The 26,694-nt window shown below is 45.1% G+C and overlaps 3 protein-coding genes across 8 annotated transcripts in view; all 3 read left to right on the forward strand.

Annotated features, from left to right (window-relative positions):
• Window positions 1–814: 814 nt before the first annotated feature.
• ZC3H11A (zinc finger CCCH-type containing 11A) lies at window positions 815–19,553 on the forward strand. Of its 5 annotated transcripts, XM_074925772.1 has the most exons (19): window positions 828–902; window positions 6,516–6,571; window positions 7,969–8,022; window positions 8,420–8,619; window positions 8,790–8,909; window positions 9,660–9,783; window positions 10,220–10,423; window positions 10,758–10,874; window positions 11,385–11,465; window positions 11,934–12,044; window positions 12,780–12,842; window positions 13,100–13,195; window positions 13,395–13,460; window positions 13,923–14,423; window positions 15,047–15,120; window positions 15,790–16,114; window positions 16,407–16,576; window positions 16,998–17,065; window positions 17,612–19,553. In XM_074925772.1, exons 4-19 carry the CDS (start codon window positions 8,566–8,568, stop codon window positions 17,874–17,876), a joined length of 2,439 nt encoding a protein of 812 aa, XP_074781873.1. In that variant the 5' UTR covers window positions 828–902; window positions 6,516–6,571; window positions 7,969–8,022; window positions 8,420–8,565; the 3' UTR covers window positions 17,877–19,553. The 5 variants fall into 5 exon arrangements, with proteins under 5 accessions (XP_074781874.1, XP_074781872.1, XP_074781873.1 ...); XM_074925773.1 differs by lacking the exon at window positions 6,516–6,571 and having other exon boundaries at window positions 815–883; XM_074925771.1 differs by lacking the exon at window positions 6,516–6,571 and having other exon boundaries at window positions 827–902.
• Window positions 19,554–19,790: 237 nt separating this feature from the next.
• On the forward strand, window positions 19,791–22,773 carry SNRPE (small nuclear ribonucleoprotein polypeptide E). Its single transcript, XM_074925519.1, has 5 exons — window positions 19,791–19,898; window positions 20,086–20,112; window positions 21,048–21,110; window positions 21,342–21,420; window positions 22,114–22,773. Exons 1-5 carry the CDS (start codon window positions 19,845–19,847, stop codon window positions 22,167–22,169), a joined length of 279 nt encoding a protein of 92 aa, XP_074781620.1. The 5' UTR covers window positions 19,791–19,844; the 3' UTR covers window positions 22,170–22,773.
• Window positions 22,774–24,723: 1,950 nt separating this feature from the next.
• Window positions 24,724–26,694, forward strand: part of SOX13 (SRY-box transcription factor 13) — a 41,864-nt gene continuing 39,893 nt past the window's right edge. Inside the window, exon 1 of one of the 2 annotated variants that reach the window (XM_074925501.1) lies at window positions 24,724–24,859. The gene's annotated coding sequence lies outside the window, so the exon portion shown is untranslated. The other variant, XM_074925502.1, reaches the window with a different exon arrangement.

The following is a 26,694-nucleotide window of genomic DNA, read 5'->3' on the forward strand; positions in this document are numbered from 1 at the left end:
CCACTGTGCCTGTACTGTGGTGGGGCTGCCCCCCGTACCCTCTTCCTGAGGTTGGACACTGTGTCTGCTGCCAAGGTGGCTGTTTGCCACTGCTGCTGGGATCAAACCAGGGAAAGCAGGACACCAGCACACCGGGACAGAGAGGAGAAAAGCAGAGGAAGCAGGTTTAGGTCTGTGATCCGCCAGGAAGGCTTGACAAGCTCACACTGACCAAGAAATGGCTGCTACCCAAAACACCCCAGCCAGGCCCAGGCCTCCCTCCCTAGGGCACAGCCCAGCCTGAGGTGTCTCAAGGCCCCAGGGCAAGCACTTGCCAGCCCGGGAAATTGGGCTGAAAACATAAAGCGGCCTCTGGCTTGGAAAGCGTAACCCTGAGGCACCTGGAGCATGAGGGGAGGGATGGCCGCCTCATCGGCTGAGGCCTGGTGCCATGGCGGCAGGACACAGCCTGACAGGAAGGCAGATGTGAGGCACCGCTGCCAGGGCAGAGGTGGGCAGGAGGGGGGGCACTCTCCTCCTCATCCCACAAGCAAAGGCTTTGTCTGGAGTTAGAGGCGCCGGCAGGACCCCTCCGAGAAGTAAAAGGCAAAAAATCCGCCCGCCCCGCTTTGTTTAGAGGCCCCGCCCGCCCCGCTTCTACCGCTCCGGTGGGCGGTGCCGCCCGCTCCTAGCGCCTGCGCGGGATCCGCCCCCGCCCGCTCGACGGCCGGAAGTGGGCCCTGGTGAAGCCGCGACGCCCGCCATCTTAGCAACGGGTGAGCTGACGTTGCCCGTACGTTAGGCGCCATCTTTGAGGCTGGCAGCGGGGACGGCAACGGCCTGAGCAGCGGCCCCGGCGGATCGAGGCGACACGGCGGCGGCAGCGGCGGTCCCCTGGGGTTCGGTAAAGTCCCTGCTCGCCGGTAACTAGAGCCGTTCGTAGACCGCAGGGGCTGGGGAATGGCCTCTTGCCAGGCCCGGGTCCCCTCCGCTCCCCTCAGGGGAAGCAGGCCGCGTCCCCCGCGCCCTGCGGGGCGGGCGGCCCAGGCCGCGTCCCCGAGCCCTCCCCACCGGGGTGTCCGTAGCCGCTGGGGCGGGACGGGGGGGAGGCTGCTGGGGCCTCTGGTGTAGTAGGGGCTCTCCGGGGACGGTGCTGGGGGTAAGGTGTTCTCCCCGGCCTTGACCTGGGACTTTAGAGAGGGGGAGCTGTTTCCCCGCTGCCCGAGGTAGGCCCAAGTTCCCTCTGCCCTCGGTTACAGGGCCGCAGCCCAGGGCGCTGCTCTCCCCTTCCCCGCCCCTGTCCTTTCCTTGGCCGTCAGCCTTTCCACGGGGTTTGCCTACGGGCTCTCCCCTCCCTCGGTGGTCTTCCGGGGAAACGGAGTCCTTGGGCAGGTTCTGGAGAGATTGGTCAAATTGAAGGTCCCAGTGCAGGTGCCTTATGAGTATTTTCAGTTAAAACCTTGTGCCTGCCTTTTGTAGCAATGCGTATAAGGGGCGTGCTGTAATGTAGTCATCTGACAAATTGCTCCTCCGCTCCCCAAAGGAACTGCCTTCAGGATCTGACTAACTCTGGATGCACCCGGTTGTTATCTTAATTTCTCCTTTAGGTTGTTTAAAACAACCCAATTGGGTGGCGTTTGTTTGTGTTTCTCAAGAATTGGATCTAAGAAGTTTCTGGTTTTTACGTGGATGCCTATAATGAAAATGCAGAAGTGATTTTTACTGTTGCAGGGATCAGTATGCGGAGCCTACACATTGTTCCCAGAACTGGTGCTTTGGGGTGCACACTGCACTCAGGAATTGAGCTCTGGGCCATACTTTCAAAATGAAACGGTGTTATTCGATTGTAAAAAAGGATTGTAAAAAAAATCTACTGGCCATAGGGGGTTTTGAAATGATATCACAACCACCACAGTGGTTGAATTGGACACACATTAAACTGATCGGGCTGAACAGATAGGCTGAATTTGTTGCTGGATGTCCAGGTGCTTCTGGAGGAAAGCTTGTCTAGAGAAAACTTACTTTAGCTGTTGCTTCTCATCTAAAATGGCACCCATCCAGATGGCTGCTTCCAGGGGAAATTGACTCTTTGAAATTTAATAAAACATTTCAGTGAAGAAGATGAATCGTTGATTTCAGAAATAGAAAAAGAATTAGTGTCATCTTTTTTTTTTTTAAAGTATGCCTGTCTCACCTAAGAGTAGATGTAGCAGCTTTAGCAGTCCTCTTAGTTTGGAATTGATTCCCTGTGCCCGTTTGGACACCGAGGAGGAAAAGCTGTTGGACAGAAAGAACAATAGAGGAGAGCCACCTGTTAAAAATACAGGAAAGAGTGGGTTATGCATTAAGGGAAAGCCACTACCTTAAAAATTGGTGCTATCTTAAAAATTGTTAAGGATTTGGGACTTCGAGGTACTGCTACACCTACGTGTACTCCGTGAACAAGGTGAAGAGAGCTTCCTTATTGAATGCAGTGTGTTAAAGCATGCAGTGTTGCCTGGAGGAAGAGCGAATACTTTTATTGGGTGGAACTTTGGATCTATGGTTCACTGGGTGCGCCATATCCAGACAAAAAAAAGGAAAAAAAAAAAAAAAAAAAAGCTGTGACAAGCCAGGTACTCATCAGGGGACACTGACTCTTTGGTGACATTTCCAAGCAGAGTGTGGTGTACATTGGGCTGTGGCTGACAGCCGGCGTCACAACTGTCAGCAGTAAGGGAGGGTGAATGTGCCTGTGACACATCTGTGTCAGCCATCTCCCCAGAAAGTGGTTTCAGCAGTGGAGTTTGATGTATGTTCTCGGCTCTCACGTTGGCAGTTACCGTATGGCAGAGGCAGCGGGCTGGTTTTTCAGCTGGAAGAGGAGGAGGAATGGACTGCAAATGCGCCCTGGTAAACGAGAGCTGTCAAAGAGATTTGCTGTAGATGTGGGTCATACCGGTGCAGCCATTGCAGCTGTAGCAGTAGAGGATTCTGGAGAAGATGGAGGGAGCAATACAAAGCCTTTTGATGCCAGAAATTAGGGCAAACACATCTGTTGTCTGGAATTTCTCAGCTGACCCTCCGTATACCTGGCACGCTCCTTACAATGTTTAAAAAATGTGTCAGACAGGGCAGGGACTCGCCTTGGTGCTTCCAGTGTTGCAGCAACACTTGCAGACCACACACCCTGCACGCTGGGCCTGAATGTGACTGTGCTGCCAGTAACCAGAAGCTTGGGAAGCGTTTCTTTATTTTTCTACTGTTACATGTGAATTTTTGCCCCCTGAAGGTGACATATTGAACTATTTCTTTTCAACGGATAGGCTCAGAGCCATTTGTGGTTTAACATCTCCAGGCTTGGGTGTTCCTGTTTCATCTTTGCCTTCTAAGCCAGGTGCCTGGGAGGAGAAAGGACATGAATCTTAACTATGGGACTCAGAATCTCAACTGCATACTACTATGAAGGAACTCAGTTATGTGAATGCACTTAAATAACAGGTACACAGAGCTATTATAAAATTGATTACTGAAGACACTTTTTTTTCAAGGCCAACTTAAGTTCATACAGGTTGTGGCGCTAGGCAGTTTCCGTCTAGAATGTGACTGTACAGCATTGTAGAAGAAACATTTTTCATGGCTTTGGAGAAAGCACAACACAAAAATACCCATTTGACTGTTGATGTGTGGACCCTGAACCAGCCACGGACTACTGACAGTGATGGCCCACTGGATATCTTCTGAGACACTGCACCAGAAGTCCTCTTTTAGAAAACAGGCAGCTGCCTTCCACTGGCTTTGATAAAACTTCTGCAGTATAAAGTGTCCTACAAGAACCAAGTTACCAAACTGGTGTGTGGCTTTCCCTTAATCCCCTCGCCCCTAGCTTTCCAGCTTCTGACGACCTGCTGCTGCATTGTGGGCACAATGCAAGGTATCAGCTGCTATGTTTTACTGTATTTTAATGATTCAGGACTTTGAGCACAGGAACACTGAGAACAGGTTAGCAGGTACTTAAGAGACTTGTTTGTTCATTCTGCTAAGGCTCATCAAATTCTTCAGAAAATCCAGCATTCGAACCATCTACCACATGATCACTTGAAGCAGGAAATAGCTGCTCAGTGAACCTCTCCCTACCTTTTATATGTTAAAGTGACTTTAAAACAGCAAAAGGTGGAGCAGCATCCTCCTGGGAAGGAAAATGGGGCTATTCTCAGTTCAATCCAGTGGTCCCAGATGTCTGATGGGTGCAAGATTCATTGCCTGCAGGTAGAGGCCAGTAGGGAACTGGAGATCTCAGACAAGTGCTGCCATCGGACACATCCTTCTGGCTTTGCAGAGCACTTGGAAAGACTTCCAGATCAAAGGTGTCACTGTTGCTCTTGGACTGGGAGATGGGTGAAATATTTTAGGCTTGAAATGGAGCAGGGCTCTCAGATCTGAACGCTTTGTCTTGGCCACTTTACTAGATCCCTGCTGTAAAGGTTGCTTTGAAGAATTCCTTCTCCTGCCTCTTGATGTGTCAAGCTCAAGACAGATCTGAAGCAGCGTCTGATCTGATGGAGTGCTTCAGTACAGAGTTATTCTTTGACTGTTAGAGAAACACCAGGCCAATCAGCCCTTTCAGGAACAGATTGATTTGCCTCTCATCTTAAGGAAGAATGTCCTAATTCAGGTTCCTGAAGTGGTGTATCTTCAAATACAGTTGCTCCAGCCAGTAAGGGACAGCTGTGCCTCATAGTAACTCCCGGATCATGATGAAAGGTGACCCCGACTCAATGGCAGAAGCAGCTCAGACCATCATCTGCTTTAACCTTTGCCTTCTTGGCTGGCAACCTTGCAGTTGCTCTGAGTGGGTCTTCAGTGCTGGTAACCCCCAGTCCGTGTTTAGACAGTATTTAACAACTAGAATTGACTAAAACAAATGTAAAGAGTAGAAATTATTGCTGTTCCGCTTCAGCTTTGGACAACTTAGTTTTAGATTTTCATGCAGAGGATGAAATGTGTTAGCAAGAGGTTGTTCCATGCTTTAGACGCCATGAAGATGCCTGGTTTACAGGCGCATTGTAGTGTAGTTTTTCAGCCTGCAGAGCATGCTAAGGGGCAGGTAAAGCAGCAGCAGCTGTTTGGCAGCTGGGGTAACGCTGACCAATTGAAAAGAGGGGTTAGAACACGTAGTTACTGGTTCTCTTCCTTCCTTGTCATCCGACTGGGGCGTTAAGTATCTTTAATATTTTTATAAGAAATTAAAGGCACAAAGCGGACCAGCAAGAGAAATTGTCCAAGTGAAATACTTGGTGCTTTATAATCAAAAAGTACTCACAGGTAGGTGCAGTAATACTTCTCTCAAGAATTCATTGGGGTGCAAAAAAAATTTTGTTCCCTTTTTGCTGTTCAGATAGAGAACAAAGGCAGGGCAGCAAGCTGGAAGGTTAGACCAGGGAGTAGGACTGTTTCTTCAGTACCAAGAAAGACAAGCTTGTAAAACGAACTAAACAGATTTTCATTGTACTATTCATCTTCCCTTAGCAAAGGTGAAGTTTGTGGCACTTGGTGGCATGTTTTTCCTGACCCCTAGCTACTGCATCTGTGGTGGTTTTTGTTTTTTTTTAATGAATTTAAAATTTCTTAATACAACAAATTTACTAGAGTTCTGGAGAAAAAAAAGAAGTGTTTAAAATTCTCATCAACTTCCATTAGAGACTTGCTGAGTGCACCAGAGTTACTCATTTTTATACAGACTTTCAGAAGTTAGTTCAGTCGATTTCTGTTTAGTGCAGATTGCCATGTTAATTGACACCAGTTTAAAAAAAAGTTAACCTTTTTTAAAGTTAGAAGACTTTTGTGGAGTTCAGATTTTTTTTTTTTTTTTTTTTTTTTTTTGGGCGGGGGGGGGAGTTGTTGAGTTTTTTGTTTGTTTGGTTTAAAGTTTTGCTTTTTTTCCCATTCCTTAAACAAGATCCATTCAAATTCTGAACAGCTCTTGAAGTCTGCTCAGGAGTATGGAAGGCGACAAGCAAAATGCTGAGCTGCTTGGGCATTCAAAAGAGCTAAATCTGAGGGGATTTCTTCCCCCCCCCCCCCCCCCCCCCCCCCCCGGTGGTGGATATAGTAATGATCCATTATACAGGTGTGTCTCACTTCCTCGAGAAAAGAAATGCTGCCTTCTAGATGGTGAATTCCATTCTGATTTGTATCTGAATGCCTCTGCTCAGCAAAGCAGTGGTCCTTAATTGCCATCTATTTAAATGTTGGCTTGTGCAAACTGAAGAAGTCGTGCTTGCAATTTAATTTAACTATCAAAGGTATTGATAATGCATTTGGAAAAAAGTTTCTTGTCAAACTTCTACACGTGAAGGAGCACCGGTAATTTTTAGAAGTAGATGCATGACACAAAGTCTGTTTTTGAAGGTGCTAAAGGTCAAAAGTGTATAGTCCCATCGATACTGAAGAAGGGAAGATAGCCCTGCACTTAACTCCTGTTTTTATTCCCTTTGTCAAGCAGTCAAAAACCAATAACTAATACGAGAACCCAACTTTTCCTCTCTTTATTTTAGATTTGGGAAAATTCCCTGCCAAAAAAAAATATCCTGGAAAATTCACTAGTGTTTGTGTGAGTAAAAGGTTCCAACCTTTTATTATTAATTTGTAAGAACTATTTCATTCAGTTTTGTTGAAAAGAGTCAGAAATAGTTTGCACAGGAATGTGCAGCATTTTAATGAAAGGAGTCAGAATCACTTTAATTTGAACTTTATCTGGTCTGGTTGCAGGTTTTACGGCATTTTGTATCTTTAAAAAAAAAATAACAATCAAAGTATCTAACTTCACATTAAAAAAAAACAAAAACAAAAACAAAACAAACCTGCTTGTGGCTAAATAAAATCAGTTTCCACTCTGGTGACACCAAAAAATCATTGGCTGTTGAATTGGACCTAAGCCATCTTTTCAAACCTTCTGTGATCTTGCAACAATAGATAATGATGGATTAGGGAACAGCATATGATGGCAAACTTGTAGTATTTGCTCTGATGTAAAAAGTAGGCAAATTATTTCCTAAAATCAAAGTAATTCAAAATTCTTGGTATCATGCAGCCATGCCACTTGCAAAGTGAGCATTACCCTGCCTCTCAAAGCTTGCTGTATCCTTGATCTTGCTGTCTCCCTGCTGTTAATTGATTGCAACTCCACGTGTCTGATCGGGGCTAAAAGTTGTTCTCGATAAGGAGATCATACAACATATACTGTGCACGCCTGTGTGTATAGATATGTTTATACTGTATGCATGTACATATGTATGCATATTTGTGTGCTGGCCCCGAAATCACTCATGTTATAAAGCATCAGCTTTGAAGGCATATTCATCAAAATATTATGTAGATCTTTTCATTTTTGCCAGTTCCCTCAAAATGAGAGCCTTTTTATGCAGTCTTATGTGGCAAATAGCCCAAAATTCTAATTTTTACTATCACTTGCTGACTTTATTATCACTCGCTCTTGGTGTGTGTATAAACACATATGTGTATGTATATACATATTTGTGTGTTTATACACACAAGAATGTTTTTTGCTGTACAGGTAATAAAGATGGGGGAAGGTTTTTGTGTTTTCTTAATAGGTGAAGAAATCTTGAAGACCAGAAATTGCAGCTTACTGAATTTTAAATTTAAAAAAAAAAAAAAAATAAAAATAAAATTGTCCGGCTGTGGAAGATGGATCCTCATTTTTGCAGCCACTTTGAATCACAAGTTCATCTTTAAATGCACTGGGTTTTTTTGTTGTTTTTTTTTTGGTTTTTTGGTTTTTTTATTTTTGGAAGAGCTAACTAACCCTGGCTGTCTCCAGTCTGACAGTATTCAAATGGACTTGCTTCCTCCATTAGTTGTAAGATGTTTAAAAGCACATCCCATGTTTGAATTGTGGATGAGAGGTTCCCTTGGCAATGTGAGGAGGAAAATTCTTTCTACCCCTTTATTATTAATTCACGGATTCAGTGTTGGTTCGGCCTACAGGAGAAGTTAACTGGAAGTCTTTGAAGATCAATATCTTTTGCTGAAGTTGTCCAGGTATGTGAACTTGAAGATCCATGGTGACTGGAAAATAATGTTGAATATGTCAGTTGTATTTTAAAAAAAACATTATTAGTACCCACAGTTAATCACTGACTGATGACTCAAATATACAACTTATTTTTTTTAAGAAGTGGCTCTCTTGTTGTGCTTACAGCCACACATGGTAATTTTTTCCGTGCTCCAAGGCATATAACTATTACTAAGGACACAGGGGAGAACACTTGCTGACTAAACCCATGCAGTTTTACAGAAATTTTTCTTAGTATTGGGATAGTTCTTGTGACCAGCTGATTTCCCATTGCCTCCCTAAGAGACTAATCTGATTAATAGAAAGCAGCTGTAAAAATGCTTATTACTTAACTATTTTTCACTTATTTATACCTTTCCTTAGGGTTACTTTTTAAAAGAAGATTTCGCTGACAAACCAGCAGAAGACTTTCAGTCCAAGAAGAGTGAAGCCAGCTCTTGCCAAGGCTGGAGGAAGTCCCTGTTGAGCAAACCCTTAAAACCTGAGCTTGTCCTAAGAATTTGTCCATTATGTCTAACCAAGGAGATGACTGCTACTTCTATTTCTATTCCACGTGTAACAAGGTATGTTTGGGTTTCTTTTGGTGTTTGTATTTTCCTTTTTAGTTTTTGAGAGGAGTGGGAAGAGACATACAGATTTCTGTTAACCTAATAAGCAGTTAGATTCTGCTTCCATTTCTGATAGCATGGACACTTTTTTAGGCTGTATTGTTTTATTTTTCTTTTGGTTACAGGGAGACAGCTGTTCCTTCCGCCACTGTGAAGCTGCTCTGGGAAATGAAACTGTCTGCACGCTCTGGCAGGAGGGTCGCTGTTTCAGGAATATCTGCAGATTCAGACACATGGAAATCGATGTGAGTGTTTGCCTAAAGATGTTTCCTCAAACTACATCACTGAAAGCATTTTTCATTGCTGTAGGTGGACCGAATGGGCTTTTCCATGATAGATTTACTTGCTTTAAAATGATACTGGTTTCTATTACTAGGAGGGGGGTGGGAGGAAATTGGGGTAAGAAAAATCAATTTCTTCAGTATATCTCGGCAAGATGTTTTTGGTTTAGGTGCTGATGATATTTTCTTAACAGAGGCAAAAGCAACCACATCGATCACACTGCTTAAATGTGCTGGAGCAGGGCAGTAGTAAACAGCCTGCACTGGGCTCCAGAGGGTTGGGCTTGATAATGGCCTTTTGGGTCTCTTCTGTCTTGGATTTCTTCACATAATGGTGTTCTGACCTCTTGGGGTGGTACAGGGTGGGGAGAAAAAAGATGGGAAGAAACTAAGGCTCCAAAAGATAAATTCAGATAGATTTAACTAGGCAATTTAAGACATTTTCCCTTAGTATTTTGCACATAGTATTAATTTAACCCACCCTGAATTGACATGTGAGTGCCTGTCTTCTCAAGCTGAACAGTAGGAAAGCTGGATAATACATAGTTGTTACACCTTACACAAACTTGGTGTATATGTCCTGAAATATTTTAGTGATAAATTGACCTCTGGAATGACATTTCAGTAGTCCTGTCTCTGGCATGATGTGCAACTATGTCTCTTGCAAATCGAAGGTGAGTGTTACTATGAGCTTTTATTTCTTTCTGTCTTCAGAAAAAGCGCAGTGAGATTCCTTGCTACTGGGAGAATCAGCCAGTAGGTTGTCAAAAATCCAACTGTGCTTTTCATCACGCGAAAGGACGTTATGTTGATGGACTGTTCTTACCACCAAGCAAAAGTGAGTTTCTTAGGTCCTTTTTCTTTAAGTATTAAATAGTTAATTTTGAACGTTCCTTGTGAGCGGGTACAATACCATAAAAGACATCAATTAACTGTTGATTTGTGAGTGCAGGGAGAAATCAGCAGTCACAAGCTCTAAACTAAAAGGATTGTAATTCTGGTATTTTAAGTCTTTCTTTCAGGCTCAGCTTCTCTGTGTTTTGTGTGATCTTTCCCTTTCAGGTTGCTTTCCCCTCATTTAATCCTTTTTAGGTAGTGGGGCAGTGAGATCTGTGTGTGAAGTAAAGCCATTGCTCACAGTGTAACCAGGGGTGGGGAATAGGAAACTAAATTTAGTAGCCAGGTGGGTTATCTACCACGTCTGTGCAGAGAGTGCAACATTGGGGTCAAAGTTTTAAATGGCCAAATTACAAATGATTCTCTCTTTCCTCTAGCTGCGCTTCCAAGTCCACCTGAGTCTGCAGAAGATGATGTGAAAATGGCTCAGATGTCCCTGCAGCAAAACAAACTTTCTGTCCAGTCAAATCCGTCTCCACAGCTGAGGGGGGTGATGAAAGTGGAGAACTCTGAAAATGTCCCAAGTCCTACACATCCTCCAGTTGTAATCAATGCTGCAGATGATGATGAAGATGATGATGGTGAGCATCTTTTACTTATTTGAAAGCATTTCTGCTGTAAGTGAATGTATAAATCGCAGCATACCTGAATTGTGTATGGTTAAAGCTACAGACAAGAGTCTGGAGTCCTAAATATTATTTTCCAAGTATAGCTCTTTCACTTCTATGAGTTTGTCAAGTCAATATATAACTTTTTTTAAAAAAATCCTTCTGTAAATAATTGCCTCTGATTGTAGTTAAGAATATGAACAGATTAGGAAATGTGGACTAAAATTCATTTTATGAGCTACATAAACATGAAAAATCTTGTCTAATCCCTACTCCATAACTGAATAGGTTTACTTCTGCCTTTCAGACCAACTTTCTGAAGAAGGAGATGAAGCTAAAACGCCTGTCCAGCAACCAACGACAGAAGCCCATAATGGATTGCGGATAATTTCCACGAGGAAATCCAATGCTAATACAAAGCAAGGTATTCTGACAGCTGTCGTAGGATGGATTGGAAGGAGAATTTGACAGATAATTCAAAAGCAGTACGTTCTAAAGATACAGTAGGACATAGGGTTGCTGGATGGGCGTCAGTTATTTCCATGAGCTCATTCCTATCTAATAGCATCCATTGGGTCAGACAGGTAAACTCCTCCCTCTTTACTTTTGTAGAACAAAATAGAGCCACAGAATGGAGTTTAAATGCCTGCAATTGTGTCCTTTCAAACATTGTGGAAAGCCACGTCAAATGATAAAGGAATCTAATACCATGTAGATAGATTAAAATGCTTAAAACTATAGGTTTTACCCTGTAGGATGGGAGTAGGACTGAAGAAAGGTGCCAATTGCTTACCAAAATACCATCTGTTCTATGTCTTTTTTTACTTGAGGGGAGTGTTGACAGAAAGGTTCTGAGCTGTAAGAAGCTTGAGGAATTGCGCTCTTCAGCGTGTGCATTTAAGCCTCAGTTTCATTAACCATTTTGTGTTTTCAGATGACAATTTAAATTTTGGAATAAAGACACTTGAAGAAATCAAACTGAAGAAACTAAAGGAAAAAACAAAAAAACAAGGTGGTGAGTTAATACCCCCTACTTTCTTATCCTTCTGCTTTTCTTTCACCTTCATCCTCTTTTTATTTTATTTTATTTTATCCTTCTGATATTACCTGGATAGCTGGCTATGTGTTGGTGAATACAATTATTTGCAAAATAAAGGGAATTTTTTTAGACTACTCGGGTCAGACTGGGAGATGATTGCAGCTGAGAGCTGCTTGAGGGACAGACTTCCATGTTTAGTTGGGGGCCTTGAGCAGCTTTGGCACGCAACCTGTTTACCTCAACTCATGCAGCTGGTTTTCTAGTTTGGAATTGCAAGGGCAAATTGGGGGGAAATTCCTCATCTCTCTTACTTACACACTCTGGCCACTGTATGTTTGACAGTAAAGAATAACTAATGGGTTTGGTCTTTGTTGATAGTTCTTCTGGTTAGTTTGGTGGGTTTTTTTTTCCTAAATATCCTTATGTTTTGGTTGATCTGATCAGAAGGTCCTTCAGGAGTTTCTGTTCATCCACTCCAACCTCGGACTATTCCCGTACCAGAAAAGGAAAATGTACGGACAGTAGTGAGAACTGTGACTCTGTCTACAAAGCAAGGTAATAGTGAATACTAGTTTCCATTTCCTGCCTCCTAAGCCAAAAGGTTTAGTAGTAATTGGGATAATTCAGACTTTTTAGTCTGCTGGTGCTGCCTTGTCTAATTAAACCTATGCTTTAATGCTTAGAGACCCTGGTTGTGGAAAGATTTGGCATTTGTAGGTGCTCAGTTTGTTGTATTGCAATAAAAGATCAAGAAGTGTTTTTTATCAGCCTGACATTAAGCCATAGCTAATCATATATTATCACCATCCTACAGACACTCAAATGTGCTTAATTTGACTTTCCTGTTCCTGAAGTTGAGTGAGATTTGTGAATGAGCTAATGTGCTGACAGCGTGTGACAGAGTGTGTGTTTGGGTTCAGTGCAGTAGCAGCAGAGAGAGGCTAATGTCAAAACAAGTGTCAGTATGCAAATAGAGGGATAACAGTAAAACAGGGAACTAATGAAAGGGGAGACCTATAGAAGACGGTATTATACAAACAGCCAATTTTTGAGGCATTGAAGAGGCTGACAGTGGCAGTTGTGGACAGTAGTGCAGTATGAGTCTGTATAAATGGTCGTGTTTAGATCTACACAAATTCCTTTTAATGGCAAAATAGTTGTGGAATTACTTCTGCTTGTAGTCATTCATTTATGAGGTTTGGCTACCAAAAGAGTGTCTTTGGGCTAGAAGGACAATGCTTTTACTGGCTACTGGTTTCTGTGCACTAAAGAGTTTATTCTTTGTTTTAGGGGAGGAGCCTGTGATTCGACTGAATCTTGCTGAGAGACTGGGAAAGCGGAAAACCTCCATGGGTAAGAGATTTTTGTGAGCTGTTGTTTGGGTGCCCTCATCTAAACCTGACTATATTTAAGGGTTTTTTTGCTATATGCAGAGGGAAAATACATTTTGGAGGAGATCTGTGGTGACTACAGAAATGGTAAATTTTGTTAGCAACTGAAAGGGAAATAGAAAATACATCTGGAAGAATTGCAGTTTGTGGCTGACTGTTCTAAAATCATCCTCTGCAGAAATGTTCTTAAAGTATTTCTTGGTTTTTCTTTTTCTGAAGCTGGTAAAAGTGTCCTTCCACTAAAGCGCAACCTTGCTGAAAGGCTGGGGAAGAAGATAGAGATTCTGGAGAACGCTGACAAAGCACCAAAGAGAGGTACAGCTGCTAAACACATCTGGATTTGATGCACAGATTTTCTGTTTAGGTTTTCTGTTTGTCCTTTCTTCTGATTTTTCCTGCGTGTTGGTTGAGGGCTTAAGGTGACTGAATCCCAGTGATCTGCTGTCTCCTTTTGAAATGTGAACACAAAATTGAGATTTACGCAGTCTCCCTAACTTTCTGTCCTGTCTTGTAGTTCAAGTCCCCAAGTCTCTGAAGGAGAGGCTAGGATTGTCCTCTGAACAGGCCAGTATGGAGACAGGTAATAACTGCTATTAAATATGCTTTCCCCTTTTTTCTTTCTATGAATTTCCATACAGTCCTGTTAGTTAATTTTAATAAAAACCCTGCCTGATTCCTCTTGCTCAAGTGCTGAAGCTGTCCTGATGGCCGTTGCCAGAGATCTGGCTCTAGGGGGTGTGGGGGGTGTTTTTTGTGTGTGTGTGTGTTTTCCACTTGGCCCTCATCAAGCTTTCATGCTCCTGCTGTGAACCATCTGAAGCTGCACTGTGCTTACACACAGGTAGAATAGAACCACTGCCAGGAACAAATACAAGTGGCTCAAAGGAGGAGGAGAATATTGTGCAGAATGATAGTGTCCTGAGATGTGTTCTTGGGAACATTCATACCTAGTTTTCCTTAGTACTGTGACAGATTTTGGAGATTTTAAATATTCTTGGACTCTCCTTAAACGTTGGTGCTTCTCTTCTTTTGATGATGACAGAGAAGGCTGCGAAGCCAACAGGAGAGATCCATGTGAAGACACTGGAGGAAATTCGTCTTGAGAGAGCTAATCAGAGACGAGGAGAACCTCAACCTAAACCCCAGACTGAAGGACGTTGTAAAACAGAAGATCCCAGCTCGGGGCCAAGACCTTCCCCTGCAGTTCGCATCAAAACTTTCTCAGGAGCCCTGACTGAAAAAAGACAGAAGCGATTGGAAGAAGAAAAGCCAAAACCAGAAGAGTTTCCTACCAAGACAAAAGCTGAGAGTGAGCCCAAGAAGCAGAACATACTGGCTCCATCTGTGCCCAGCAAAGTGCAGCTGGCAGAGCCAGCAGGTAAAGCCAAGCCAGCAGGAGAGGTGCGTATTAAAACCTTGGAAGAAATCAAACAGGAGAAAGCTCTGCGGATGCAGCAGAGTGGAGAAAATGTGCCAGCTCCACCAGCACAACCTGAACCTGCCCCACCAGGGAGGAGATTGTTACGGATCACAAAGCTAATAGGTAATAAGATGGTTTGGTACCTGCCCTGGTGAAGCACTTTCCCTATCAAGCAAATTCAGTTTGTTCAGGATTCACTTTGCTTTTTTTCTTCTATGTGTACTAGAGGATAAAAGAGTTTAAGGCTACAGAGTCAAAAGGCAAGAAAGTGCCAGAATATGCGGCCATATTATTTTCCATGAATTGCATGACTATTTTCTGTATTTCTCACTGGAAAAATAATTCATTGAGGAGCTTTGTAGTCTTAATTTCTCTCTTCTGCTTTTTTTCTGCCATCTGTTAGTGGTACAAGATCTTTCCTGTGCTGAATCCAAGTTTACCTTCCTCTTGGGCATATGCATTTTTAAACTTTTTATCAATGTATATGTGTTTGCAAAGCATGTTATCAGCTTCTTAGTGTGAGGGCCAGTTTTTATCAGAAATGACAGAGCATTAAAGATGTCATTGTTAAGATTGTATAAGCTGTGTACAAAGAGACAGATTGAGGGAAAGAGCTTGAGTGCTGCTTGCTGTAGCCTTTCCCTCTGTCCCATTATTAGATACAAGGAAATAAACACACCAAAGAAACAGGTAACCAGGTTTCTTTATTTCTGCTGTTGACAAAATTTTTTTTTCTTGTGTTAAAGCACCTGGAAGAGAAGAAAAGAAGGTAGTGGAATTGAACAAGTCTTCTCCCAAAGCCGTCTCAGCACCTGCAGAGGTGAGTCCTTTGTGAAGATATGCATATATTCATACAACTTTTGGTAGATTTTATTGTTTTGTTTTGTAACTTGCTGTGTGCTCCCAATTTGAGTGTGTTCCTTCCTTCCTGCACTCCCTGAGCGCTGCAGTGAAGTCGTAAGCCCTTTCACTTTCAATAGCATTTCCAGCCAACATTGTAATCCTCGAGCTTTGAATTAATCTTATTATACCTGACAGTGAATAAGAAGACCCTATTAGCCCCAGGTAAAATCTGCAAGGTTAATGTGGAGGGAATGTTTTTGTTCTCTGTGACTTTATCAGACTGGAAGGATAGCTTAAAATCCTGAGGTAAGTATTTTAATAGAAAAGGCTCAAGCTTCGTATTGGAGGAAATCTGTGTCGATGAATGCTGTATGGGAGAACTTGCATGATTCTCTGTTGCTTAAAAAGAATGTAATAGATTACAGCTAGAGTCTTCTGCTCTATTAAAGAAGCTTGCTGTGTTGGGAATTGCAGGCTTTTCAAACAGTATTTCCATAGAAAAGCATGGAAAAAATGTCACATCTGAATGGTATTAACATGCTCTGTTCCACATGGAGCCATTTTGGAGAGATTACCACTTGGATTTTCTTAACAAAATCTCCATAGATTTTTGTCCTATTAGTCCTCTTCTTTGGTTTCTTTCTAGCCCTCTGATCAGAGTGCAACTAATTCTGCAGTTAAAGTGAAGAGCCTTGAAGAGATAATGAGGGAGAAGCGGCAACTGAAACAACGCCAAGAAGAGAAGCTTCAGAAGGAGGCAGCTGCTGTGCCATCTCCCATTGAAAAAGCAATCAAGGATAAAACTCCATCATCAGGGAGTCCTGAATCCAGCGTGGTTTCAGGGTCAGCCTATCAACTTGCCAAGAAGGTATTGGTGAAATCTCTGGAAGATGGGGTTGAAAGCCCAGGAAAGGATGCTGCTGTATCACTAGGGAAACAGGCAGCTCAGCTGCTGGAACGGAAAGCTAAAAGTAAGTGTTGACTGTACATCTAAGAGTTACTTTAGGGCATGTTTTGAAAAAAAGGCAGATAATGACAATTTTCTCATTGTAACTCCGTCTCCTTTTTGTAACTTCTTTGCTCCTTTTTATGGCTCGTTGGTAAGCTAGAGTTTACTATGTAGAAAATAGAGCTGAGAATCTGGGAAATTGTGCTGGCCATATAAACTTAACTGGAAGGATTATGATACTGTTAAGAGAACCTGTTTGGTTTTTTCCTGAGGCAGAGCAAGACTGTATCCATTCTCTCTTCTTTTTACTGTAGCCAAATCTAAGGTGTGCCTGAAGCCTTCGGATGGGAAGACCACCTCCCCCACAAAGCAGACACTGAAACGAAAGGCAGCTGAGAGCCACCCCTCTGCTGTGGCAGCTGTGAAACCTCTGAGCACCACTGGTGGGGATACAAAAGAGCCTTCAGCTAAGAAAGCAGCTGTGGTAAGGACAGTGGCTGAGGCAGTAGTGGGTCCCTAGTAAAATTTATGCCCAAGTTTTACCCTCTCCTTGGGGAAAAGATGGAAAACTGAAATGTTCTATGGGTGTCTGCTCCCTTTTGAACCCACAAGTGGTCTACAGGATGGTTGTAGTACCTTTCTGCTATTTATTAGATAAATGGCAACATTTACATAATAACTCTGCTGATTTTTCTGTGGAGTGAAGGATCTTGTCTGTTAATACTGTGTTCTTAAAAAAGACACAAGGCCATTAGTGAACTTAAAGTAAATACTAACTTTTCTTCGGGAGTTCCCTGATTAATTTTGGTTAAGGCTCAGCAATGCCAGAGGAGAAGCAGCAGAGGAAGAATCTACTAAGAAGTCCTTTACCTGTGTATCATAAAAACCATCTTGCTTTTTCCTAGGCTGTTGTTCCTGCTTTGCCAGAGGACAGCCTGGTTTCCATACCTGGGAGAGAAAAACCCAAAGCCAGGTAACAATCCAAAGCTTGTTCTTTTTCTTGATCAGTGTATCTTTTGCATGAAATAGAAATTTTTTTCACACGTAGAAAAATCAGAGTTTTGAGATAATTAATGCCAATATCCAACAAAGGAACAATTTATCTGAAATAATTTTCTAGCAGCTAGCTGAAATGCTTATTTAGATTCTTTTCTTAAAATACTGCAAGTTGATCCAGCTTTGCAGTGACTTCTTGGCTTTTCTGAATGCCTGCGGAGGATGACTTATTAACCTTTTTACAGTCATTTAGTAAAAGTGGCATAGTGTCTCTGGCTACAAAAATTGAACTTTCTTTGCCAGACCCCGAATGCTCTGCCTTCATGAATAAATCTCCAGACTGAAAAATGTACCTGCTAATATATTGGTCTCTAAGAGTAGCCCCAGGTTAATTGAATAACAAACCCTGTGTAAAGTTGAGGAGTAGGAGGGATTAACTAGTTTTAAGAGCTGGTTTGCAGAAAACACCTCTGTGGTTACAGAATGTCATACACTGATTTCCTCTCTCTCTTGTTCTTCCAAGTCCTGAGCTGCATCTTGGAAGCCAGGCAGACTCCGTGGCACAGTCAGAGGTCTCAAGCTCAACTTCAGCTTCTCCGCAAGTAGCAGTAAAGACACGCCGGTTGAGCTCCACAGGGGCTGGGAAAGCACCCTTATCTGTAGAAGATGACTTTGAGAAGCTTATTTGGGAAATCTCAGGAGGCAAACTGGAAGCAGAAATTGACCTGGACCCAGGGAAGGATGAGGATGACCTCCTCCTGGAACTGTCGGAAATGATTGACAGCTGAACTGCATTAGTCTTCAAGGTTTTTTTTTTTAAAAAAAAAAAAAAAATTAAAAAACTGCGTATTTTGTTGGATACCCAGAGGTGATCCTTCTTCCAGCTGAGGCTTTGCAATGAGTCTTAAAGCACAGCTGAACTGGTAGAAATTGGCAGTATCTGCACTCAGTTGTCCTAAATTTCCCTGCTGGTCAGAGTCAAGGTTGTGTGCATCCCTTCTGTAACTATCGGTGGCTACCTTCGGCATTAAGAGGACAAAGCACTTGTTTATTTTGGGACGTGCCCAGCTACGAACTGTGGTGGTTGTGAACTGACCTACTGATTCAGTGATGCTCTGAAGGCTTAAACGTGAAGCTTCTTCCTTCCTCTCCCCTCTTGGCAAAACTCAACGTTCAGCGTGTTTCAAAGCTTTGATATTCTTGTTTCTTGGACAGTTGATATCTAAAGCCTGGAGTTACTATGTCAACTCTTGAGTTTTATTTATGTATGCTATCATTTTGACTTTAATCTTTAAGGGTAACAATGAAAACGTCAGGGTGGGAGGGAGCGGAACAATTGTTCTTAGTATTTTGGACCAAACGTGCTGCCAGGGGTGGTGGTTGGGGTCAGTCCATCCAGCCTTACTTTGAATTATCAGGGATGATAGAATATCAGTGTGAAAAGCAGCAGCTCTGCAGTACAGCCAGAAAACCCCCAGCCCGTTTTGTTGTACCAAAGCCTAGGGGAGGGGTTTGGTGCTTTTTGCTGATGCAAATAGGATTCTGGGGTGGATAGTCAACAATTCCTCTCATAGTCTGCAGTAAACTAAGAACTGGTTTAAGTGCCTCTTGGTTCTAAGAATCGTTCCCCCAAGCTGCTGCCTCATCTTCCGCCGGGGAGCGGCGGCTGTGGGACTCGTGTTCAGACATTGGGGGCTTTGTCTGACCTGTCACCGTGTGGCACCGACCTCTGGGGGAGCGTGTGCCCTGGCCCAGCAATCTTGGAACCTGGTACTGGTGCAGGACCAACCCTGCTCTCCTTTTTGGGGTGTGCCCGTCCCGTCGGTGTCCCCTGCTTCACTGCTGAGGCTTGAGCTCCGTGTCAAAGTACGTGCTGGAGGTTACTGGTCTGTCTTGGTGCCGTCTGAATTTGTGACCCTGCAGAAAACAGCTGAGACTGGGGTGTATTGTGTACCCTGCCACCCTAGCAGATATATTTTGCATTATTTTTCTTAAATTTTTGAAGAACTTTAGTCTCTTCCTACTATGATTTGTGAAGCTTATAGGGGCCCTCAGGCATTCGCTGCTGGCAGAGGAAAAAATCAGTTTTGAGTTGGTTGTAAATACGTTCTCTTTGGAAGAAAACACTTGTGTGCTTTGATAATCCACTGTGATGTCTTAGTTCCTAGAGGAAAGGTTTGAAACCAAAATTTAGAAAACTGCTGTTCTGGCTCCAGGAGGGTCACCTTTATCCTGCTGAAGGACTTTCTCCTGCCAGCGTGGACGGGAGGGACTTTGCGAGAGAGGAAAAGTGCACAAGAGCCCGGCGAGGAAGGCTTCCCCCTCCTGCTCTGCCGTCAGCCTTTGCCCAGGCTCAGTCCGTGGAGACGGGATTTGGTGTATGCCGTGGTTTCTGTAAATATTTTATTCTTCCATTTTATATTTGTATTCTATTTAAGGTATTGTATTAAACGTAGTCTGGCCTCCTCCGCTAGTTGAACTGTTCCCTAGGACAGCAGTTAACAGTGTTTTTAAATAAACCTGGCGTAGGAAAGGCGGCGGTGCGTGGTCTGTCTGGGGGGCTGGGGGGGCTCAGAGGGTCCGGGACAGGGGGCTGCTCCCTACTCGCCCCCAGCCTGGCGCCGAGCAGTGGAGACGGCGGTCCTCCCGCTTCCTAGAGCGGCCGCCTCCTCCAGCATCCCAGAGCTCCTTGCGCGCTCCCGCCGTGCTCAGCGACTTCCGGCGGCGGGAGCGTGTGCCGGGCAGCAGCAGCAGCCATGGCGTACCGCGGGCAGGGCCAGAAGGTGCAGAAGGTGATGGTGCAGCCCATCGTATCCTTCCCGGGGCGCGGGAGGGCTCGTTTCGGAGCCGCGGGGTCGGGAGGGAGGGGTGGGGGGCAGGTGGGAAGGAGCTGCTGTGTGCGGCCCGGGAGGCGCCGGAAGGCCGCGGGTGTCAGCCCCGGGGGCCGTGTCGCCGAGGATCTTGTTGTTGTGCTGCGTCCTTAACGCTCCGCTCCAGAACCTCATCTTCCGCTACCTGCAGAACGTGAGTACCGCGGGGCGGGGCGGGAGGGCCTGCCGCAGCCTCCCCCCGGGGGAGGGAAAGGGCCGGGTGCTTCTGGAGAGAACACCCTGCTCTAGGGGCTTCAGCGGGAGGAGAGAAGGCGCCGGGGAGACCTTAGAGCGGCGTCCCAGGGCTGAAAGGGGCTGCAGGAAAGGGGGGGGGGGGACTCTGGATCAGGGTGTAGGGAGAGGATGAGGGGTAACGGCTTTAAACTGATAGAGGGGAGTTTTAGATCAGATCTAAGAAAGAAATTCTTCCCTGTGAGGGGGGTGAGGCCCTGGCACAGGTTGCCTAAAAGAAGCTGTGGCTGTCCCCTCCCTGGAAGGGTTCAAGGCCAGGTTGGACGGGGCTTTGGGCAACCTGGGCTGGTGGAAGGTGGCCCTGCCCGGGGCAGGGGGTGGGACTGGGTGATCTTTAAGGCCCCTTCCAACAGAAACCAGTCTGTGATTCTTGCGCAGGGCCCTTAGACCCGAGTGGGGACCAGGGCACCACATCCTCAGATTGGTATTTCTGAGTTGATAATTTAGGTTTTGAAGCCGGTTTCTGTTGAACTGAAGAACTTGCTGCCCCTCAGGTACGTGAGGAGACCAGCTAGTCCCGAGTTCAGTATTTCCTTCTCGCATTAAGGAATTGCCTTAGTAACAGGCATTTGATTTGGCAATCTGGTGTGCAGGGATGTTTTCCACGGCAGGTTTTAAATCTGCTGTTACATGTTCATCAGTGAACACATAAAGTGTTTACACCATAGTATAACACCTTAAAAATAACTGTGGACGTAATTGAAACCATGTGTGAGAGTTACTGTTTTGAGTGTTAGGAAACTGTGGGTAGCAAGGATTTCTTAATACAGGGGAGAGAACAGAATTGCTTGGAGTGTTTATGTTCTTGTTTTTCTCTCCCCTTCCATCATTTTGCAGAGGTCCAGGATCCAGGTGTGGCTTTATGAACAAGTGAACATGCGGATAGAAGGCTGCATCATTGTGAGTGTCAGGATGTCCCCTTGTTACATATTTTGATTGTGGTTTTTTTTTCAGATTCATAAAACTGTCTTTCTGTTGAGAAAAACTAGTTGGGGGGGTGGAAATAACTTCATGTGTCTCCAATGGATAGTCTTAATTGTCCAGCCCGTGTCAGCACAGCTAATGATAGTTAGTGTTGTAGTTTAGACTGAGAGACGTGACTCACTGACTGCTTTTATTACTGATTTTTAGGGCTTTGATGAATATATGAACTTGGTGCTGGACGACGCAGAGGAGATTCACTCCAAAACAAAATCCAGGAAACAGCTGGGTATGTCAGTACGTGTAACCTGAGCCATGCCCAGGACCAGGTTGCGTGAACTTTCCAGTAGCGACTCCTTAAAGTGCAAAACACACGAGGAGCGTTGAGTTTGAAGCGCAGCGAGCAGATACTGGCTAGGTCTCAGTTCCTGCTGTTGTTTGAGCTGGTGGTTTTGTTGAATCTGCAGGAGAATCTGCCGCTGCCCGAGGCCAGTTTTTGTCTTTCAAATGTGTGTCACAGCATACGTGCTGTGCTGTGGTTTTTCTGCAGCTGGGGTGGCTGGAGGGCTCCAGTCAAACTCCTCTTGGCTGCATCTAACGCAGGTGGCCCCGAGCAGGTCTGACACTTGCCGTGTCCCCTCCGAGTCGAAGCAGGGATCCACCTCAGTGGTGGTGTTTAATACTTACCACCCGCTAATGAGGGTAAACACTGTGACGAGTGACGTGTTGGGGCTGTTAGTGGGGACAGAACGCTGCGGAGCGGAGATTCTGTCTGCGACGTCGCGGTGTGAACCGTGACTTGTGGGCCCTGCACGACCACCCGTCCGGTCCGGTGGGACGGACGCTGTTACTGACACACACCCGGTTGTGGAGGTGACTCCTTGCAACACCTCTGCTGTTGGGAAATGGTTTTTAAAAACACGAGGTTATCGTCAGAGTCTGGGATCTCTCTAATCCTCCCTTTCCTTTCTCTGTGTTGCAGGTCGGATCATGTTAAAAGGGGACAATATCACCCTTCTTCAAAGTGTTTCTAACTAGGATTTGTTGTTCTTCACTTCAAATAATGGCTACAGTGCTTTGGAGTTAATAAAGTACTAGTGGGAGCAGGACCAGCTAGTAGACAGGAACTTATACCTAACTGGGGTTGCATGCAGAGTTGAAAACTGCACGTTCCTTTCTGCGAGTAATAATTTTTTTTTGTAGTTTGAAACGATGAATTATGTATTTTGCAAATAAACATTTTTCATGTTAACTGTAAACATAAATCTGCTTGCTTTCAGCCTCGTGCCCGTCTGAGAGTAGAGAAGGGGGAGAAATGCCTTCAGAGTGATTCTCACTGTGGATCTGTGCAGTCTCTGATAAATATCTGTGTGTTCTGGCACGTTACGTCAGTGTGAGGTGGACAGGGTGGGCTCGTTCAGGATATTGGAGCGACGTGGTCCTTGAGGTTGCGTAGTTCTAGTGAGGGACTTGGGGCTGTGGTAGAGTAACCCAACACTTACAAACCTTGCTGGTAGGCGTGCCTGTAAAATAACTTTTATCTTCAGGTCAGAGAAGCAGAGAGGGCAGTTGGTTTGGATTAAATGTCTAATTATTTGCGTCTTTGGGCAGTCTAGATTAAACTGTGGCACTGTTAAATAAATTGGGATAGCTGATGTATCAGTTGGGTTTTTATTATGTTGGTTTATTTTTATTAGCTATTTGAGGGTCTGGCTGTTGTATTTAAGTTTCCACAAAAGAGCTGAGTTGTTTATCATATCAACAAAGGATAGATTCCCTAGCTTGCTTGGGACTGTCAGTTCCCTCTGCTGCTTTTCTGATGTAAAGAAAGAGGAAAAAAAAAAGAGGTTTTGGCTATAACTGTAACTCAGAGACTAATATTACCTGGATGGAGGGAGATTAATCTTAATACACAGGCTGCACTAGGAATTATTTAACAAGCTTCCAGTGTTTCAAAACGTAAATTGGGTATCATCTTAAGCATGAAAATTAATAAATTCAAGATGGAAGGTTTCTTGCTTCAAAGGATAGAAAAATAGGAGCCTTGTGGCAGAGATCATCCAGCATGCTGCTCCCGTTCCACAGAGCCCTGCACCAGGAGTATCGCAGCAGTCATTCATGGTAAGGAACTTCTGAGAGCAACAGGACACACTGCAGTGGCTAAACCAGCTGCAGCTGTCCAGCCTGCTGACAGAGTCAGTAGTCTTGTGTTGGTGTTTGCAAGCTGCAGAGTCTTTTCCACACAGAGTAAACAGAAATAATCTACCAGGGTCACTGAGGAGTAGAAGGCATCACCAGAAGCTCATGTATGGAATGAAATAGTGTTTTTAAGAGGTTACCTGCCTTTGCTTTCCAGTTTGTCCTCTGCGTACCAAGTGAGGCTTTCAGGAAAGGCAGGAATGAGTTGTCTCAGGAGTTCAGGTGGTGCAGTGAGGCGTATTTATGATGCGGTGCTGTGAGATTTACCTGTCTGTAGCTCTTCATTGTTGCAGACAGACGATGGCCTTGAGGCTATTAAAACGCAGACTCTGTTCAAAGTAGTTTTGAAGTAGTCGTTTCTCTTTCCAAGTGTGTGTAACTTTACTAAGAGTGTTTGTTCAGAAAAAGGTTATTTAATGGGATGTGTTGCATCACATCGCTTGGCTCCAGTTTATTCAGAGCCACTGAAACAAAACTGGCTCGGAGCCTACGAGGGTCTGTCCTTCCGCTTTGCACGTGGCTGGCGAGCAGCTATTTTTTGAGAAGAGTTGGACATTAGGAGAAATAGCTTGTTCTTATCAGCAGTGCTGCTGCCAACTCCAAATTGTGCACTTCAAGACACCATAATGCCTCCTAAAGCTCCTCTGCTCTTTGATATTATCAAATTAGTGCGAATGAACGTCAATATTGGAGTAGGTTGATGATGGGAGGAAGGAAGTCCAGGCTAATCAGCTCTGAAGCATCTCATGATAAGGTACCGAAATAGGCTGCAATTATGTAGGGGAGGGGGGGAGTTGCAGAAGCGAAGGAGACTCTCCCCAGCAGGAAGCTGTGAAAACTGCAGAAAGCCTGCAGGAGAGTCCAGGCGAGTGTGGACGTCCAGGAGGAAACACAGCCCCATTGTTTGAGGAGCGCCTGGCAATGAAGCATGTGGTCCAAGAACAGAGCTTCTAGGCATTACCAGCACATAGACTGGGCACAAAAACAATTCTGGCTTTGCCGAAACTGGCTTCCCAAGAAGCACTTGTCTGTCCTCGTAAAAACCACAAGCACTGACTCATCTAAACGCTTGCTGATTTTTTTTTTTTTTTTTTTAACCCCAAATCTTTCCAGCTTCCTGAGTGTTTTCCAAGCTGCAAGGTAACTTCTCATGAGCCACCCGAACCCTGCGGTGCCAGAATGAGACTCAAACCGGCTGCAAAAGAGTGCGGTAGACAGAAGGGGGTGCTGCGGGCTCGGCCAGCTCCCCCTGCCCCTCCAGCGAAGTGTCATAAGCCTCGGCAGGAACACAGAGTTCCCCAGCACTCAAGGAGCTTTGTTGGCTCCCGAACAACCTGGGAGAAAACAAACTGGGCTGGCTGCTGTGGGGCTGCTCTCAGGTGGTGCGGTGGCCGCACAGGGTGCCCGGATTTCCTGGGTGCCAGCACCTTCCCCGGCTCGTCTGTGCCCTGGGGTGTCCTGTTCTGGAAGGGGATGAGGAGTAGAAGGTTCTGGTTTTGGCTGAGCGCGAGGCAGTGAGGAGGAGCAAGGTAGAGTGGATGCTGACAACTGGGTTCTGTGTTTGGAAAACTCCCGTTGCTTGGCTTTCTGCTGCCTTGAAGCCTGTTTGTGTTTGCTTTTGCAAATTGTACTGAAGGTGCGAATTGCTTTCCCTCTGGTGGGGGGGGGGGGCGTGGGGGGGGAGCAGGGGGTGGCAGAGGAGGGGGACATGTAAAGGTTCCTTTTGAAGAAGGTGCCTTGAGGTGGTGTGATTAGGAGTGCCCCAGCGTGCTGAATTGTTGCAGTGGGATGTCATATCGTGGCACAAATACCACGCTGCAGCGTTCACGCCGCTGTAAGGAACAAAGTGCCTGTGGCAGGGTTTGCCAGAGAAAGTTTTCTCACTGCTACCAGCACTCAGGTATCTGTCACAACCAAAAATCCAGCTGACAGCAGCTTTAGATACCATCTCACCGTACCCGAATGTCTTTTGTAGAAATAGAGCTTGCTCTGTCTTAAAATGATTGAGACCTTTTTCTGCACAAATGATGACACGGTTCCGTACAATGGAGCCCTCCACCATGTGGCATTTTGGTTTGAGACCATCGTGCTGATCGTGGCAGGCAGATGAGAGCCTACTCGGATCCAAGTGGGGCTCTGCGGTGTTTGAATTTTTTTTTTTTTTTCTTTCTTAAAAGCGTTAGCGCCTTTAACAGCACTCGAAGGTGCTTTGAGTAAATATTTGTCCCTTTTCTCTGCCTGTGGCTTTGGGGTTCTGGGAAAAAGGCTGTATTTCTTCTCTTTTGCACTTGGGAATTGCTTGCCCTGACCCAGCCCAGTCCTTCTGCGGGATGCGACTCTTTGTGCTTGTGAAAGAGCCGCCCAAGCAGGGAGGCAGAGTGGTCCTGCCTTTCCAGAGGGGAACAGTTTCTCTGTGGTTCTTTGGTACGATGCAATAATTTGTGGGACGATTTTACGTATGCTTGAAGCTAAACCTCTGAGCCAGGCAGCTGCCTGGAAGGGCTCTTGAAAGGCATCAACTGCACTTTTGCTCAGCCTGCGTGGGATGCAGTGGGCTCCCTCCTCGGGCAGGACACGGGTCTGTGTTGGCAGGAGCGCCACAAACGGGAGCAGACGCCTTGTGTAGCCCGTGGCTGCTGGCTGAGCTTGGGCTGCCTTCTGCTTTTACCATCTTTTTAGGCCTGTAAGCTTCTGAATGTCTGTAAAATAACTAAACGGGGAGATGGGATGTGTAGCTGTGTGGGCTGTATGAGAGGAAAACCACCTTTCCCTCTGTCGTGCTCTGCCACGACCCTTGATCCTGCAGAGCTCCCTTCTCCTGAAGCCTCGCCACCTCATGCTTTAGTGCACATTATCTGGGAACTTATTTCAAGTGCTGGTATGTTTTAAGGATTGTGTGCCTAAAAATAATAGTATCAAACAGACAACAGTGGAAGGTCAAGGCTTCAAACGGCTTAGAAGCTGTGCCCTTAGGGCAGCATCTGAATATGGAAAACTTGTGTCAAGGGTAGAGGCAGGAGCTGGGGGAGAGCAGCTTTAAAGTGCTCTAATGCTTTCCTAAATTCCCTGCCTGTTGTTGTTCCAGTCCTGCGCGGGGATGGAACCGTTTGGGATTGGTTTTGCCCTTTTTCTCCCTGGGCAATAAAACTGGTCCCCTCTTCGGCTGAAGGCGGGGTTCGTACCCATCGTAAGCGGGCTGCAGTGGGGAGAGGAGTTTGCCGGGCAGCCATTTTGCCCTTCTTCCCCCCCCAAAGTCCCTGCAGAAGGGCTCTTGTCACACACAATGCCAAAAAACTGGCTCCAGCAGGTTTTGTTCGTGGCAGTACCCTCCGTTGGCAGCCCACACACAAGGTGCCCAGCATGG

This window comes from Athene noctua, chromosome 23 (assembly GCF_965140245.1).
Source record: "Athene noctua chromosome 23, bAthNoc1.hap1.1, whole genome shotgun sequence".
In the NCBI taxonomy this organism is placed as follows: domain Eukaryota; kingdom Metazoa; phylum Chordata; class Aves; order Strigiformes; family Strigidae; genus Athene; species Athene noctua.